The sequence below is a fragment of the Bombus huntii genome, chromosome 4, assembly GCF_024542735.1.
Source record: "Bombus huntii isolate Logan2020A chromosome 4, iyBomHunt1.1, whole genome shotgun sequence".
NCBI lineage: Eukaryota > Metazoa > Arthropoda > Insecta > Hymenoptera > Apidae > Bombus > Bombus huntii.
The window spans coordinates 4,519,709-4,532,548 of NC_066241.1; the positions used below are offsets into that span (position 1 = coordinate 4,519,709).

General features: G+C 46.5%; 1 protein-coding gene across 1 annotated transcript in view; it reads left to right on the top strand.

Annotated features, from left to right (window-relative positions):
* Positions 1 to 2,428: 2,428 nt before the first annotated feature.
* The window catches only part of LOC126865029 (protein gustavus), a 157,746-nt gene continuing 147,334 nt past the window's right edge, over positions 2,429 to 12,840 (top strand). The window contains exon 1 of the mRNA XM_050617067.1: positions 2,429 to 3,031. Within this exon, the coding sequence (XP_050473024.1) occupies positions 3,015 to 3,031 (17 nt within the window). The 5' untranslated portion in view covers positions 2,429 to 3,014. The remainder of the gene's footprint in view (positions 3,032 to 12,840) is intronic.

The window sequence follows — 12,840 nt, forward strand, 5'->3', positions numbered from 1 at the left end:
GAAACGTCTGACGAAACGTGACCCGAAGCTACAAAAATTTCACGCGAATATCGCGTTATGTCGCCGAGAATACGCGTGAACGTGATGGTGAACGTCGCGCCGGTTTAAGCCGTGGACCAGCGTTTCGTAACGTTTCTCTTTCCTCTCTGACATTTGACGTGTCCAGTATAAATAACGTTTGTTGCGTCCAGCGCAAATAATCATTTAATAAATGCCACGTCCGCACGCACCTGCGGCTTTAAAACTTGGCATTTGTTTTGCGCGGGTTTCACCCAGACAACCACGACTTGTCGGAGAAAAAAGATCGTTGTTCGCAGCCTGGCCAGAGAATCGACGATCGGCCTCGTCTGCAAGGGAGTCGATATGCATTTCGTGGCATAAATGTCACGCTTAATCGTTGTTTCGTGTTCGAGTCTCGCGAATAGACGATTCTTAAAACATTAAAATGATATGGAAAATATATATCGATCTCCTGCGTTTTGGGCTCGCAGTATTTTAGTCGCGCTGAATATGCTTTAATTTAGAACGAGTTGCTTGGAGTTAGGGTCATATATGATGCATTCTTTAAATAAATAATAATTTCATGCTCTTCAAACTACGAATCACGTTGAAAACGATTGACGTCGAACGTAGTTAAATTTTAACGGCCTTTCCGAAAGATGGTGCCACGTATAGATAACCTTTGAATCGATAAAAAAGAACTTTACGTCGTACGATTTGCATATGCGAAGAAAAAATCTAGCACACGTTTGTATCCGCGTTCGTTCGTCCGATTAAATTAATCGAATTCGTCACTGATGGCTAGATGGCTTCAGGTGTGACTGCACGGCTTCGAAACTGGTCGGTTCGCCTGACTTAACGGTGCACGCAAGGGCCAAGAACCTTCGGTCGTTGTATGCACCTGGAATACATATTGGCTGCTCGAGGTACGAGTCACTTGTTCCTAAGCAATATTCTACTGGCTGATTGTTCTTAACGTGGCTCCGACCTTCGTCAAAATCGACTGCGAAGTAAGCGCTTCGCGAACATTTCCTTCCACGCTCTCGCCGTTTCCAACATGTTCAACGAACGGACAGTTTTCGCTCGTTCTACTGCGGAATCCGTTCATTTTTCCTGCAAGAAAATTAACTTTTATCGAACAGGGATTCTCTAGTCCCGAGTTTACAGTAGCTGCGTGTAAATTCTTCGTTCTCCGTTCTTGCGTCTCGTTCTCTTTTCATCGCTGAGTGATTTACGCGGTTTCCGTTTTGGGATCAACTATCGTCGATTGGCGTTCGAACTTTATTGTCCGCGTGTGCTCGCGAGTATCGACAGCGGTTAGCGATGCAAAGTCTCTGTACGACGAGAGACGTCGATACGATATCCTATCTGTCGTTATTTCGAACGGGAAAATTTACAGCAACGTTGGCGGAAACGTTCGTTTCAAGAGAAACTTTGTTTTGTCAGATTCATCGACTATTCGGTTGAGGAGCAGGCGCGTGTACAAGATCGTTTCGACGAGTTTATGTCGACAAATGAGCCGGCCGAACCGGATGACCCAATAACATTAGCGACTTTCATATTTCTGACGCGCGTGGCTCGCGAATCGGTTAGGTAGACAGACCGGCCGTTCAAGAAACTGCTCGAAAATGCAAGCGTGCATAGACTCTCCCACCTTTATTCCCAAAATAGCTGCACCGTCGATAGAGTGCCCTGGTACGGAGGTGAGAGTGTATGCGGACGGGGTGCGCGCGCGAGGATATTGAATTTGTATCGACAAACACCTATTGGCAATCGATCGATCCCAAGGGGCAAGTTTCCCTTCTACCTTCGAGCACACCGGCGTCTTAGAAAGCAGGGGGGGAAAAAATGTTGTCTTCGTTCTACGTTTCCGTCGATAACGCTATTAAGGAGAATCCGATACTTGCCGTTACGGTAAATCGAATTCGCGCATTTCTTCGGTTTCCTGAAAAAAAAACAAATATTTTGCGATAAAGTAGAATCACGACTAAAATCGTTTCTACGAACGTTTGCTTCGGGTGGTCGTTCTTTTTTCCAAAGTTGAATCATACGTGCATTTTTCTAAATGCACTTTTATCGCACCTTTTGCCGCGAACGTATCAGGGATCACACACACACGCACACACACACACGTTGGTTCGAAACGAACAGTGTATCGAAGTTATTTTCACGAAGAGTCACGCTTTTTCTTTTTTTTTTTTTTGTGGATGTTGGATCGTAGCACGGGGAATATCACGACCGTTCGATGTCGTTCGCGATTCGGTGACATACGACAGTGGCAGAAACCAGGAAGGTAAAGGCAGGAGAAATCCTGTAGATAAACAAGGATGCTTGACGTAACGAGCCCACGAGGAAGTTTCCACATTGCGGATGGTGGAGGCGCCTCAGGCGGCGCCTGCCTGCGAGTCAATCGTGCCCCGAGTGTAGCTTCGGCTACCACCGAATTCAGTTCACGGTGTTGCTTGCTGCTTCGTGCCTCGTATCGGCACCTTGTTTCGTGGTCAAGGTGGATTCGCTGTCACGTGGGTAACTTGCGAAAGTGTAACAGGCAAATAAAAAAAGCAATTGAGTCGTTCTATCGTTTCGTTGGTTCGCTGACACGTTCGTTCGCTCGACGACGAAGAAGAATCACATGTTGTGATGCGTGCGTGCAGTTTCCTCGTTCTTCTTCGTTGCTCTCTGTCTATCGTTGTATCGTGATATACGGCTCTTTGATCGGTCGCGTGTGAACAATACCGAGTACGAAGTTGTTTAGTTGGCCTGTGATTCGAGAAGAAAACTTCCTTCGAGACGGAAGGAGCCGTGCGTGCCATCGCGGAACTTCTCAGGAAGACAACGTGTCAGAATCCAAGGACGTCTGTCCCCTCGCGATAATAATTGTCTAGAAAGGCAGCTTGTCGTGCTTGGTAAGTGGTCTGTGCTACGTGATCGGTGGATGTGACTTTTGATGTTGCCGCCACTACTGGTTAAATGTTTTCGAGAGGATTAAAAGGGAACTCGACGAGCTGGAATTAATGCAGCGCAACGATAGGTTCGTAAACGTTACCGACCACGAGTTCTCGGTACCTCAACCCCCCCCCCCTCACCTCAAAAAAAATGTCCGTCGACGTGCATTGACGTTTAATTTTCCCTGTCACGGAAAAACAGGGTCGATCGATATAGAGGTACTTTCGATACACGCCAGCGTTTAATACAACGTGGCTTGTGTGACTTTGAAGTTATTCAATTTGCAGTTTGGCCTGCGAATCGATGCTAATGGATCGAATAAATATGCTTTCACACCGTGGACCTCGTGACCCGCGTGAGAACCGGCTGAACCCTTCGCCTTTGCTTTTCTATCCTATATTCGCGTCGTTCGAGCTAATCTTATGCAAAATTTTCCTCGGGGAGAAACCTTTCCCCGACACTCGGAATTTCAGGCAATTTCGCCGTGGCTGTTTTTTCCCATTTTCGTGAATAATTATGGAGTTTACGGGCCGCGTTTTTTACGGTTCGTCTTCTCTCTCGGAAAACGTCGTTTCACCCGTGTTTCACCAGTAGCACAAAGGAATTCTTTTAGAAAATTATCTCGCCCGACTTCCCTGCAGTTTCCTCTGGACAACTTTTTCTTTCATCCCGCGAATCGTTTAGCGTCTGACTTTGCGCTTAGAAACATCCTGCGGTCCGTCATCTCGTCTGTCTCTGTGTCAAAATCTACGAGAATCATTCTCAGCGTTCGCGAGACGTCGCGAATCGAGAGCCAAATGGTCAAAGAGTCGGCGAAGGCGAAACGAAAATACGTAGTTAGTCTCGTAAAAATGTTCCGGGAAGACCTCGAGGCTGCGTTCTTTTCTCGTTACTTCCGTACTCGTCCTTCTTCTCAAGGCTTACGTAAGGGATGGATATCGACAATGCAACGTACAACTTTCCCCTCCCCCACCCGCAATCCTTGTTTTATTTTTGCATCCCGTGTTACGAGATCGGCCAAACGGTTTCCTCGTGAGTTTTATGTTTGCTCGTTTCGCGCTCAGTGACGTACTTACAGAGCTGGCTCGCAGCTCGCGGAGTAGTAATGAGAATTTATTGGTAAATTCATGGAACGGCCAGAGGTAAACTCTAATGAATTGCTTCGTTATTAACACCGATGCCAGTAGGAGTAACCTGGCAACGCCTACGTGTTCTCTATACGTCTATACCTGTACACGCACGCGTATATTTATATATTTACAATTTGTTTTGTCCAGCGAAACGACTAATTTCTTTTTCTCTTCCCGTACGTTTTCTTCGCGAGTTGAAAATACCAGCGGTTTCCGCGCTTCTCGTTGGCTCGCATTCAGAACTCGTTTTTAATAGTGCTCTTTGTTTTTACGTGCCGCCATTAAATCAGTCTTAGCACACTGTCGAGCGTTAACGGCGTCTCGTTTCGTCAACTCACGCCTTCTATTCTATTCTATTCTCTCTTTCCTCTCCTTTTCTCTTCCCGCGTTTCTTCTCTCGGCACGACGTTTCCGCTCCGCGCGCAGCACGCGACGCCTTCTGAATAAATTAGACGCATCAAACGTCATCGAGAAACCTCGTGAAAAATTGAATGGATTTCGCTCAGCCTGTCTTGCCCGTCGATACCGTTCGATCGATCGCTACAAACGATCCGCGAACGAATGTGTGGCCTTCGTCTTAACCCGGAAACTGCGGCGGGAAACATTCCGCTGGCTCGATTCGTTGTGTCCCCTGTGAGCTTCGCAGCCAACGACCAAGCAAATAGACCGTTCTGATATCTTGTTACGACTATTACGAAATGTCGTCGGTGCCTGTATGTAACGCGTGCATTATGATATCCGGTAACGATAACATATCCCGAACCAGCCGGTTATCAGTCAGCCACCGGAATCTCGATATTAATTTGTGGCTACAAAACTCGCGCCGGTGCTCTCAGTTACGGCATAATTGGCGAACACCGCAACAAGATTGAAACGCAGGTTGACGGCTATGGAAAGATAGAGACTCGTGATTTCGAATTCAGTCGTCAAGAGGCCGATACTATTTGATTTTCCGTGAAAAATTGTACGAGCTAACGCTGACACGCGTCCTAACACTTGAAGAACGAGAGGAATATTTCGCGACAAGAGACAAATTGTACGCGTAAATCGCGTATTCTCAGGCGAAAACGTGTTAGAAGTTGCTAGTCGCCATATATTTTGGAACGCGTGCAGCTAGCTAGGCAGCGACATAAAACGGTCGTTCGTTTTCCTCGTCCGTGAACTACGATTATCTAGAACGAAGAAGGGAACGACCAGCTTCCTGCCGCATCCGATATTTTATCGCGTGCAATAATGACTCGACGTTAGGGAGCCGAGGGAACGTTCCCAATAAGTATCACTGTACAGCGCGCAGAGTAACGCGCCGAGCTGCATTATTTAAACGCGTAAAATCGAAGTTGTGTCATCCGGTCAGGGGCGGATGGAACCCGCGTTACCTTGTAACGGTAAAAGGAGCGTGAAACTCGGCGAAATTGCCCGCGTATATACCCGATCGCAGAAGCGTTAACGAAAAAAGGAAAAGAGGCAGAGGGAAACGTTGAAAAGAAGTTCTAACGACCGTAGCGCGTGCTACCATTAATCACGAGCAACAAACGTTTTAACTCTGTCCGTTCGTACGGCGGGACGAGAGTCTAGGTTCGAGGTGGAGGAAGTAAGGAACGCGAAAGGGAGTTTCTCCTCTTGCGGCCGGTTGTATCTGATGCTTTATTGCCGTTCGGTAAAGTGGAAAGGCCGCATTTCAGCTCGTAGCCAGGGCCTGTTAAACTCTCGACGAAGGAGGTTACGAGCTCGGTCCTTGTGTATGCGCCACCTCGTAATACACACTGCTCGTCTTCCTTAGAGGAGAGGCAAGCTCGTGAACTCCCAAATCATTTCGCCAACTCGGTGACAATCTTATAAAACTTTTATACGCCGACCGTCTACTCGCCTACCGTATTCTCGCTCGTTTCGTCGTTTCCTTTATTTTCTCGAAGACTAGAGAAAGAATATGGCCTTCTTCGTGGAGTTTGCGATCCACTGACTCCTCGTGTATCCTATACGCGCGCTGTCTTCTGGCTAGAAGACAGAGGCGAGATCGATGGAAAATTCACGTACGATCGGCGGAGGATAAAGGAAAATCGCGAACAAAACGAGCGAGTGTGGAGTCCTCGGTCGATCACGGGGTTCGTAGCCGAGAGATTAAATCAACCGAGCCTCTTGACATGCGAGGCAATTAATTTTCAAGAGCGGAATTGATCGTGCTAATTTCGGAGAAAGCCGAGCTCTCGAGGCTGCGTTCGAGAGCCATTCATCGCACGAAGAATTCCTTCGAGCCGCGAAATATTTATCGCCGAATTACAAAAAGAAAGAAAATTGTTCCTACTTTGAAATCGTAGAAAGAGGTAAAATGAAAGCCACTCTAGACTCGAGTGCGCGCGTTCTTTCTTCGACGCTGGGAATCGCCGCGTTTTTCGAGAAGGCACCGAGTAAACGCGATCGTGCGTCTAATTTCCAGCAGGTTTGAACACGCCCGATCGTCCATTCTATTAGCGATATCGCTTTTAGGCGGAAATGGCCAGGCTCGTAGAACGTCGAGTAGCTAGCTGTTGTACATCGTTGTTCGACGATAATGAGGAACTGTAGCGAGGAAGATCGAAGTGGAGGATCGGAGAAATCTAAAGGGGAGAGAGGAGGGTATACAGTTGCAACCACGTTCGTACACATAGTTTGTAAATCATCCAATGCTCGCATTATACATATTGCAGATAGTGGAGAGCGAACGTATGTATCCAGGAGATTTCACGCGCGTACTCCTAAGCAGATAGCTTCTTATATTATTACCAGGGAGAAGCGTACGCGAGCTAACGCCGGAAGCATCCCCCAGGGAGCTTTTATCATCGGTAGCGACACTTTCATTAGGAAAGATAAGGTTGTCGCTTGCACTGATACTTCCTGGTACGCGATATTCCCTTATTCACGTTTAACGATCGCAACGTTAGCATCGAGAGCATAAATTCGACGAGGATAGAGTGGTTTTAGGACTTTAATCATCGGAGATAACCGGGCGTTCGGTGAACGATCCCCGTATCAATTTTATCTCGCTGTAATTTTTTACTGTGAACAGTTTTTCCCTGTCGAACCAACCCGGAAGGGGATTGAATTTCACGGTAACCGTTACGACCAGACACCGTGTACACGTTTGAGCGCAACGTACACGTAGATGCAGCAGCGCGGCCCGCCACGGGAATCGCATAGATTATTGCATCTCGCCGCGAACCATTAGCCTGACCCCTTTCACGTTCGGTAGCGATATACGAGTTCGAACGTGGAATATTGTGCGCGCATTGCTAACCTGAAAACTGTGTTCGTCCAGTTGCTTCATAATACTCGCTGTTTCATTCTGCGCTGTGCCTCCCAGGGAAATGTAGCCAGCTCGCCTGTAACTTATAACGAACGTCGATGCTAATTCGATTGTCCGAGCAAATTAGGCGTTTCGCGAAACATTTTAAATATCTGAGTCTGTCGATTCTCGTTTGTTCTCTGTCGTTTCAACGGAAGAAGCTCGAGGAACGACGAAATTCGAACAGAAACTATGGAATGAATTTACCTGGCGTTGACTATGTCGCGCTTCTTGATGCGTCCTGGCAGAATCGCCTGAATTTATAACACGCCGCCGACAGTGTTGGACTAATTTCTTCCGGCCTCCTAAGTGAAAACTCTACAATTTTAGCGTCGTTCGTTTTACGAATTGTCCTGATTTATTTTGTGTTGTAAGAAATTGATTTCACAGACACAGAGAAGCTATTTAAAGACAGTTGGTCGATCCCTTTAGGAACGTCACGCGTCGTTTCGATCGATAATCGACTTTTGCTTTGTTTCGACCGTTTGCTTCGTGGAAATCGCAACATTTGTAAGCGCAAGTAGTAGAAGCCGCGTTTCGTCGAAATGCAAACGAGTGCAGAGGCCAGCTGCAGATAAAAAGGGGCACTGTGTGGCTGGTGCTCGATTAGGTGATGGGTAGAACTTAACAGGATGGTCGTAATCTGATTCGAGAACCATCGGGTTCATAGGGTACGTTTCCCTAAAGCGGCGTTGTGTACACGAGTCACCTGTTTAGCCACGTAGGATCGTACACTCACGAGGGCCGAGGCAACTCGTCCGCAATAACGGAAGCTACCCCGGCTCGACGTTGGTTAATCGGATGTCGCCAGAAACACGCCATCCTACCGTTGAAAACAGCTAGCCCGTATCCCTGTTTACACACGATACAATTTGCTCGAAGATTCGATGCTTTTCGAGCTCGGTCAGCTTTGAATTAATTGACGCCGTTGCTTTTGTATCGCGCATCGTCGGGTCCGCGATACTCGTTCTACGTTGCAATATTTCCTTCGTTTGCAATATAGGAAGATCCATCTTCAAGCGTGTTTTCTTGGAAATTTCTGCTGCGCCTTCTCTTTCTTTTCGCGGAGGATCTACTAAACGTTACCGTGAGATAAAGTCACGAGGTTAGCCGTAACTAAACTTACTCTAAAATTTGCGGCTTCGTGAAATAGCGGCAAAACTGTCTAACCTCTCGCCAGGTTCCCGATTTCACGAATGATTTTTTTTTAAGCACCGATCTAGGTCGGTTGGATAGCGAGAATGTGTTACGTCGTACCGAACGTCGACGATTTGTCTTACCTATTTAATTGGCCACTTGTCGAGATAATTAATTGCTAGGAGATCTTGGCGACGGTACTTTGCAATTAGCCGCGGCGATGTTATCTGGAATATCGAGCTCTGTAAGAATCTTCCACCCCTTGGAGAAGGTTCGCTATTGCTCGGAATACTCGCTCGGATTCCGCCTTCTCCCGACCGCGGCAGGCTTAGCCCTTTCTCCTTCGCGCCACGAACAATTAATTTCACCTGTAGAGGCGGGGTGCCTTTCCAGAAATTGAATTACGCTATCTGTAGAACAAGTTAATTGCATTATTCGTAGACGAAGTGGTACACGCGGCTTACGTAAATGCACCAACACTTCGAACTCGTTCTCTTTACCGTGTCGCTGTCGCATCGACGTCGCGCGCCACGCTCTCTCTCTCTCTCTCTCTCTCCTCTCTTCTCTCCCTATTTCAGTTGAAATTGAAATTTATTCAGCCGAGACAGCGGGCCGGGAACCTCCTCTTTGGTATTCGACCGTCGTGGCGGCGGCGATGAAGTCGCTCGCCGATCCAGAACACCCGTTATATTTTTCGAAAGTCTACCTCGCGACCGGAATACGAATAGCGGTTAGATCGGGGGTGGTCGTAAAATATGAAACGATAATGGCCGATCGTCGATTCTCGATGGTTTGTTTCCTCCGTAGACGATCGTTGAAACGCAAAAATTACCACGTCGTATTCGCGATGGCGTTGGTAATCGATCGGCGACACGTCGGTGTTCCTCTAACGTTCGACCTAATGCACGTCTTTTTCTCTCTTTGCCTGTTCTTTCTTTCTCTCTCTCTCTCTCTCTCTCTTTCTATTTTTTTCATTTCTGTTATTTTGGAGATGGTGCACGACAATGCTCCCGGTGATCGACGACGACCATGAGTTTTCCAATTTACGCTTTATCGGGACAGATTGCGCGCTAACGCGAAATAGAAGAAACAGAAACGCGGTCGTGTGGCAGGTTTACAACGTGCCGTCCGGTGATTCGTCGTTGTCGATGGGAAACGTCGATGGTTTTTTCCCTTTCGGTGAAAAATAAGTGGATCCATCCGCACACGTTTATAACAGTCGCGGCGACGCGAATGATCGTGGGATTGGCGTTTTTCGACAGCCGAAATCTATCGTTTCCGCAATTTCTTTCAACCCCGGTGAACAGGTTTCGTTCCTTTCCGCGTAATTTTACGTAATTTCACGTAATTTCCATGATCGAGTCGCGTCATCTTTTTCTTTTTTCCTTTATTTTCCTCGTCTTTCTCGTCCTCTCTCTTTTTATCTCGTCTCCTAGGTTCTTTCATCTTTCTAGCGATTCGTTCCCAAACGGCCAAGAACCATGTACGCGATCCTTGGCCATTTTTCGGGTAATTCGGTTACCGAGAAGAGAGAAGCGTTTTGCCAGTTCCATTAAGCTAGAGGCTGATATCAGAAGAGAGGGGAAAGAAAATCGATTATGGAGCTTCACGACGCGTCCGCTCTGAAAGCATCGGTGCCTTACGCGATAAATCCTTCTTGTGAAAGCAGATATTGCGTTAGCTACCCTCTGACCGGAAGTAGCTGCTACTTTTAAATTTCATCCACGATATATCGACGATTTTCTATCACCGATAAAATCGTCGAATATTCTTTGCTCTCGATCGTCCCGAATTTAACGCTCTATTACCGTCTGACCGGATCGAACGTTTAACGTTCTTGCTATTTTCAACCTGAGCAGGAAGAATAAATTGGCCGTTTGCGCCGTAGATTGTCGATGCCCCGTCACACGAATATTCTCTAACTTAACGAACAACGTTCCGCTCTGACCGCGGTGCGCGCATGAGCCGGAAGATCTCGGAGCACTGCTTCGGCATCCTTGCTAATTAGGTATTCTTTCTTAATGAAATTTGAGATTCGCACAAAGACAGATCATCGTATATTTTCACCTACCATAGTACTTCGCTCAGTGCCTCCTACAGTCGTTCAGGTAAGTTTCTGTACGTTCTATACTCGTGCAATATCATGTTTGTTTATCTAAGGTACAAAGTAACGACAACCGTTTCGCAAGTTTTATCAACTATAAAAAGATATGATATTTCGATAAAAATAGCCTCGTTGTAGAATATTCGCTAATTTTCGCGGTTCACCGAATTTCAAAACGAGGCAACTTGGAGTTGGAGCGTCTCTAGATCTTCGAGAAAATAATTAAAAAGAACCGTATTTCGATTGGAAGGATAGGTGGATGTCTGTGATACTTGATGCTTCGGTGGCAATGTCATCGATATCTCGCGATAATAACGAACGGAAAAGCGTGTCGCGTTTCTTCGCAGAACAGCTCACAGTTTCATACCGATTGCATACCGACATGGATCATGAATACGCTGTTACCACGCTGGAGAGCCACTTATCCCTGAAATAGAATTGTTTGCACCGACTTGTAAATCGTGTTGTCGTACTAACTGTAATATCGCGACTGAATTACCTTCATGCTGCATCGAGCGCCATGCACCGAACTGCTACTGCAATTTACTACTTTAGCTTCGTATTAGATGACCTCTGCTACTTCTCTATTACCGGAAGCGTCGTATCACATAGCCGGTAGTTTTTAACATCGACAACGGTCAATTTATAAATAAAACGCTCTCGCGTTACCGAGTGTTGCACGGGTCGCTTGCAAAGGCACATTTCCAAAGAAGTAGCTCCTTTTTTTTTTTAATTTCCCTATCGTCCAATCGATAGTTTTATATACGTACTCGGATCGTTCCTTTACGACTTACGTCGTAACTAACTCTCGACGATCATTTACGCCTGTTAATTCGATTCCCGAATCGTCTGAGCGGTGATTCCTGAGCGATTTACATTAACACAATGCCCCTTTTACATAACGAACCGCGGCTACCGGCATATAAATATAATACGCTCTTTGCATACGTACAATACGCTGTTTACATAAGCGTAATAGGTACGGCGATCATGTGGTGCGTTTGCGCGCGTACTTACCAATGTGACTCATTAAAGTCATAACGTTCATTAATACGAAGAAACACCGTACTTCTCGTTGTCGTTAGCCACGACGTGGAAGACACTGTTTTTCTTTGCATTATTGTTCGGGCGTACAGGGTCAATCGGTTGTCTCAAAGTTTTCCCTGGAGGAAAGTTGACCACTTCGGTGGTCCGTCGTAGTTTTACGGGAGTTCCGGCGACAAAGGCGAAAATTTCCGAAACAACGAGCTATCGATCGCCGAATGATAGAGTAGCAAAGATGATTCACGGTTGCTTGGTTATGAACGAAACAATTTCACCGATCGGATTACGACGCGGATCAGTGTAAACGCGACCGGTTGCGTCAGCGTTTGAAGGGACGTGACGAGAGAGCGTGAACAGCTGGTCCTCGGGATTAAGTAATCCGCCGTACCGTTCAAAGAGGGAAAAGGCGTTATCCATAGAAAAGTGAAGAAACCACCCCGAGGTCACGGTGAATATCAATAACGTAGAATTCCTTCGACGATCGGTCAATTCGAACATCCGATTGGTCGAAAACGCCAAGTTCGCCAAGTACTCGCTAGCTACTCCTTTTAAGGAAATCAAATCGCAAATCCTGCAGCCTCGGGAATGGAAATCCTTATAAATGGAGGAAGGACGTTGAAGCTACTTTGTTGTATGTACGATATTATCTTCCGTATACGCGCGCATACGCTGGGTATACTTCACTGGTATTACGTTAAAATAGATAAAAGACTGCTTTGGATATTTGCCATTGAGCGTTTAGACGACTCTCGGCAAAGGCAATCGGGATTCGTGCTATTTTCTTTCGTCGTATCGTGTCACGATTTCCGATCGTTTGTTTCTCCACGATCTACGCGTATTCTGGCAAATCGATATATCTCTCTGAAAATATATCTCTCATAGGAAGAAAGCGGTAAGTTTTATTTCGGTGAAAGCGTAAATGAGAAATAGCAGATGTAAATACTTGCTTGTAAGTTCGTTACGGATAAAAGAAGAATGTTCGTTAAATTCCCCTTGCGAAGCAAGGTAAGAAGCGCGGAATTCTAGCTTCACCCGGTGACGATAATTATACTAATTTCTGCTGCAGGAATTCGTGCGTGCGTTCCCTGTTGGACGAGGTCTACGTGCTCGTACCTCGCTCTCACCGGGTATTCGTAGGCGCTCGTATGTCGGTTGTGCCG